At 39.8% G+C, this 4140-nt stretch overlaps 1 protein-coding gene and 1 long non-coding RNA gene across 2 annotated transcripts in view; one reads left to right on the top strand and one right to left on the bottom strand.

Annotated features, from left to right (window-relative positions):
• The window catches only part of LOC103388743 (uncharacterized), a 10214-nt gene extending 8482 nt beyond the window's left edge, over positions 1-1732 (bottom strand). Inside the window, exon 1 of the long non-coding RNA XR_522538.2 lies at positions 1597-1732. This is a non-coding gene — a long non-coding RNA (uncharacterized LOC103388743). The remainder of the gene's footprint in view (positions 1-1596) is intronic.
• A 236-nt stretch (positions 1733-1968) lies between these two features.
• lyplal1 (lysophospholipase like 1) overlaps positions 1969-4140 on the top strand; it is a 4224-nt gene continuing 2052 nt past the window's right edge. The window contains exons 1-3 of the mRNA XM_017038167.2: positions 1969-2096; positions 2830-2929; positions 3084-3253. Of these exons, the coding sequence (XP_016893656.1) occupies positions 2012-2096; positions 2830-2929; positions 3084-3253 (355 nt within the window). The 5' untranslated portion in view covers positions 1969-2011. The remainder of the gene's footprint in view (positions 2097-2829; positions 2930-3083; positions 3254-4140) is intronic.

Genomic DNA, 4140 nt, shown 5'->3' with positions numbered 1-4140 from the left:
AAATCCAAAGCTTCTGCTCCAATGCTGTAGGTACAAGGAATCACAGATTACATTCAGAGAAGAGGACTTGGCAGAAGGCAACCTAGTCGTCCCTTCTATTATTTGGCATTTTAAAAGTTTCGGCTTGTTTATAGTTTTTCTTTCCATAAAAACAAAATTTACAGAGCACTTTCATGTTGGTTGAGTTATGTGGCTTTTTGGCAAGGCTGCGGGGGTTGGGGGGGGGGGCTTTGAAGTGAAGCAGTAAAAGCTGGAGTGTGCGGCCAGGGATGAAGCAGGATACTGAGGTCAGCGGTGATGCACTTGCCAGAAATAAACACACAGGTAAACGTGGTTTCACATGAAGCATAAAGAAGGAATTAGTTGGGAAACACGTTTCCAGTTAAAAACAGAAGTTCAGACCACCCTGGCTGCAGTGTTGGCACCGTCAACCAGCCAGAAACTCACCTCAACTGTATGCATAGCCATACACGAGGGAAAACAAATTTATCCACTTAAAAAGGCTAAACTAATAAAAACCTAATCCTGCTAAATTCCTGATATCTTAAGTTTATCTTTTCCACATTTACTTGCTGTCAGACAGACATTCTTTTACTGGAAACAGAGTTGTTTGCTCTTTAAAGTTTTCTGCTTCCAAGTCATGGAAAAAACATCAGCCAGTACCTGTACGCATATTCATAGTCAAACAACTCCTGTTGCTGGATACAACCTTTTAATTTGACTTCTTTTTATGTCCCACTAAATCAAATTCTCACAATTTCTACTGTAGCTGGTGACAGTGGGAATTCTCTTTGTTTTATCTTTAACAATTTCTAGCTCATAATTTAGCTGTTAGCAAGATCACTTTGGACAAAAACATTTAATGCACCCCACTCTTTTCTCTGTGTTCATAGTTAAAAGTTGTTTTATGTTTTTGTTTTGACATTTTCCACATCTGTGTCCTGCCCACGAGCCTTCAAATCTAGTTACAATTGGTAAACACGAAAATACAGTTTCCAAAGAAGGAGTATTGAGTGTTTTTATACGTGTTACTTTTGAGTCGAGGTTTTTTTTCCATCCGATCTCCTCCTGCCCTGTTCACATGACATTCTACAGCATTTCATTGCTCCATTTCTCCAAGACAAAGAGTGATCTTGCTATTTGGAGTATTTGCCACAATAAAACATCTGTCTAATAATATCATCAGAGGCATAAATGACTGCAGACAGCAACTGGGCTTGTTTCAGGCAACGTATAAAGCAGTGTCATACACGCACGCCCTGTATTTTTAGTGGGGTTGAGGCCGGGGACACCGTTTGTGTGGTCTTCTACATGCTACATGGAGGAAAATAACCAGAATCCAAGTTGACGAGACTAAGGTTTATACAAGATAAGACTCACAAATGTGTTTAAACTAATATTCAGATCCTGACATTCCATTAGTTCACTTCATTTTATAAACACAACAGGGAAACTGGCTTTATTTATGTTCTGTTAAATTCATATTGCTTTAAATAGAACACAAGTGTATGTTAGTGCTGGCATTGTAGAAGCAGGCAGGACAATTACAGCAGTGTGCAAAATATCAAAAACTTAAAGGAACAATGCATCACTTACAAGCAGGGCCTTCATTCTTTAATACATGAACGTTCTCCAATACATGGACTTCTTCAATACAGGAAACCACTCCAAGACACAGACTGACTGACCAGTACACAACACACAGACAACAGCACTGAACAATGAGCCCACTGAGGGAGAGCGGTATATACAGTATACCCAGGGCACCAGGTGACACCAGTGACCCTAATCACAGAGACACAGGTGCGTGTGATCACAGTGATTAACACCACACAGCAGACAGCCCTAACAGTGTGGGAGTGCAATTAGCTTTTAAACACTATAAAATAACTGACTTTGACTTTATATCATGGTTTCATTGTGCATTCTCATGCTTCGTCTTCATCAAGTATCGCGAGGTTAGAACAGTGCGATCTCGTTGAGGTCACTGCGTGATTTCCCTTCAACTGTCATGGCTGCCACCAGGAGGCTGCAGATATGTGCAGTGTCTCCGACAGGAAAACACACAGCGTCGGTAATCTTTCTGCATGGCTCAGGTGCTGTGGAATCACACACACAGTGCACACACACACGCGGCTTCTCTCTGTGTGTTTTCGCCCTCTTTATTCAGCTTTATCCAGGAGAAATGTATAAGTTCTGCCTCGCGTTGAGATCACAACATTGAAGCTCCCGACGCTTCATCTCAGAATATTGACGAATATTGATGAAGCAATTAAAAAAGAGACTTCTTCTTTAAGTTAAAACAAAGTTGATTAAAAACACAAAGTGAGGGCGTTTATTACACTTACTTTTCTTCTTTTAAAAGAAAAACAAGACTTTGATGCTTAATGTATATAGATTTTGGTGAACTTCCACATTCAGCCTTGGTTGATATATAACTAGGGCTGTCAAATAAGTTAAGAATAGGATAAATAAATGCACACACTGTGAGAAAAGGTTTTAGTTTCACAAAACACCTTGAGTTTATTACCATCTGAACACCCATCATGTGTTTGTGAAGGCAGGACGGTTAATTAATATTAGGCTGACAAGATGACTGATATAATGTTTGGGAACGAGGTATATTGTTGTATAATTTGACATAAAACTATTGTTTTAGAAATGAATTGTCTCAGTCATTAGAAACTAATTATGTTTAGTGTGGTCACATTCTGAGAAAATAGATGCTGAGGTTCAGATGACCCCTGTCCAAACCTTATTCACCAGTTGGTCAGCTGGAATCAGCCTCTGCTTTTTGACTTTTAAACTAAGTTTCCTGTCCCGGTTTAGGTGACACTGGACAAGGACTCAGAGCCTGGGTTCGAGAGGTTCTGGTGCCAGATCTGGCCTTCAACCAAATCAGAGTCATTTACCCAACAGCTCCAGCCAGGTTAAACATGATTAAAATATTTCAGCTTATTCTGTCCTTTTGGTTCTTAATTACATTGGATTTTACCGTTATAATAAGGATGAGCTACTATTATCACTAGTTTTAATAAAGATTTTCATGTAATAAACTAACCTAACTTTCACCTTGCTGTTAGGCCTTATACACCAATGAGAGGGGCTCCATCTACAGTCTGGTTTGACCGTCGCAGGATCTCACCAGACTCTCCAGAACACCTTGAGTCCATAGACTCCATGTGCTCCACTTTAGGGTCCATTATTACTGATGAGGTCCAGGCTGGGATTCCTAAAAACCGGATTCTCATTGGTATGAACTTTGTTGTTAATATTTGTTTCACAGTATGTGCTGTATTTGACTTCTTGTCAAATGCCAACCCCTCAGTGCATACTATACACAAAATCATATTTTAAAATATGAATTGGAGTGATTATGACATTTGCGGTCTTAGTTGATATTTATAAATGTAGCCTGTGATGTGGAATTAGAACATTAGAACTCAAACATTATTTTATAAAACTCGACTTTAAACTTGTTGCTAAAGGTGAAATTTTCCACCAAAGTTGAATTTGTATTTGAACTTGAATTACAAGGGTGGCCCCAGTGGATACTTTACTGGGCTAACACTTAGCCGTCGCTCCTCTAAAAACTAGAACAAAGTGAGAATCCCGTTCCTCAGGTTGTCTCTGTCAGCCTCATGTCTCTGCTTTCCTCACTGACTCCCATCACACTGGATACTTTTTCTTCTCTCTTTTCTGTCTCTACCAACACACACACACACTCACCTCAGTCCATCTGAGTCTGGCTGTTCCTTACTCCCTCTGTCATGATATAAAGTGAGGAATGCATCTCATCAGGTTACTGTGTCCTTTCATCTCCAGCCAAGAGGGAACAGAAAAGGCTTTTCAGGAGAAATTCTTAAGTCCAGAAAAGCTTTCCTGCCCGAAATATTCCGCTTATCAAGTTCACATATAAATAACAATGAAATGAAACCACTCAGATCAAGTGCGATTAACATTATGGCTGATTCAAGGTAAAAGTTCCCACAGGAAACAAATAGAGAGCCACTGAGTGTTTTAATGTGTGCAAGACATGGCTGCACATGAAAGGGGAAACCACAGAGAGCAGTGGGAAAAGGGTTAACCTCCAAGTTCTGAAAAGTATAATTATTAAGCCACTCTGTGTGTGTGTGTGTG

The sequence above is a fragment of the Cynoglossus semilaevis genome, chromosome 13 (genome assembly GCF_000523025.1).
Source record: "Cynoglossus semilaevis isolate Cse_v1.0 chromosome 13, Cse_v1.0, whole genome shotgun sequence".
Taxonomy (NCBI): Eukaryota; Metazoa; Chordata; class Actinopteri; order Pleuronectiformes; family Cynoglossidae; genus Cynoglossus; species Cynoglossus semilaevis.
The sequence above is the reverse complement of the archived record's forward strand: the minus strand, read 5'-3'. Positions and strand labels throughout refer to the sequence as shown.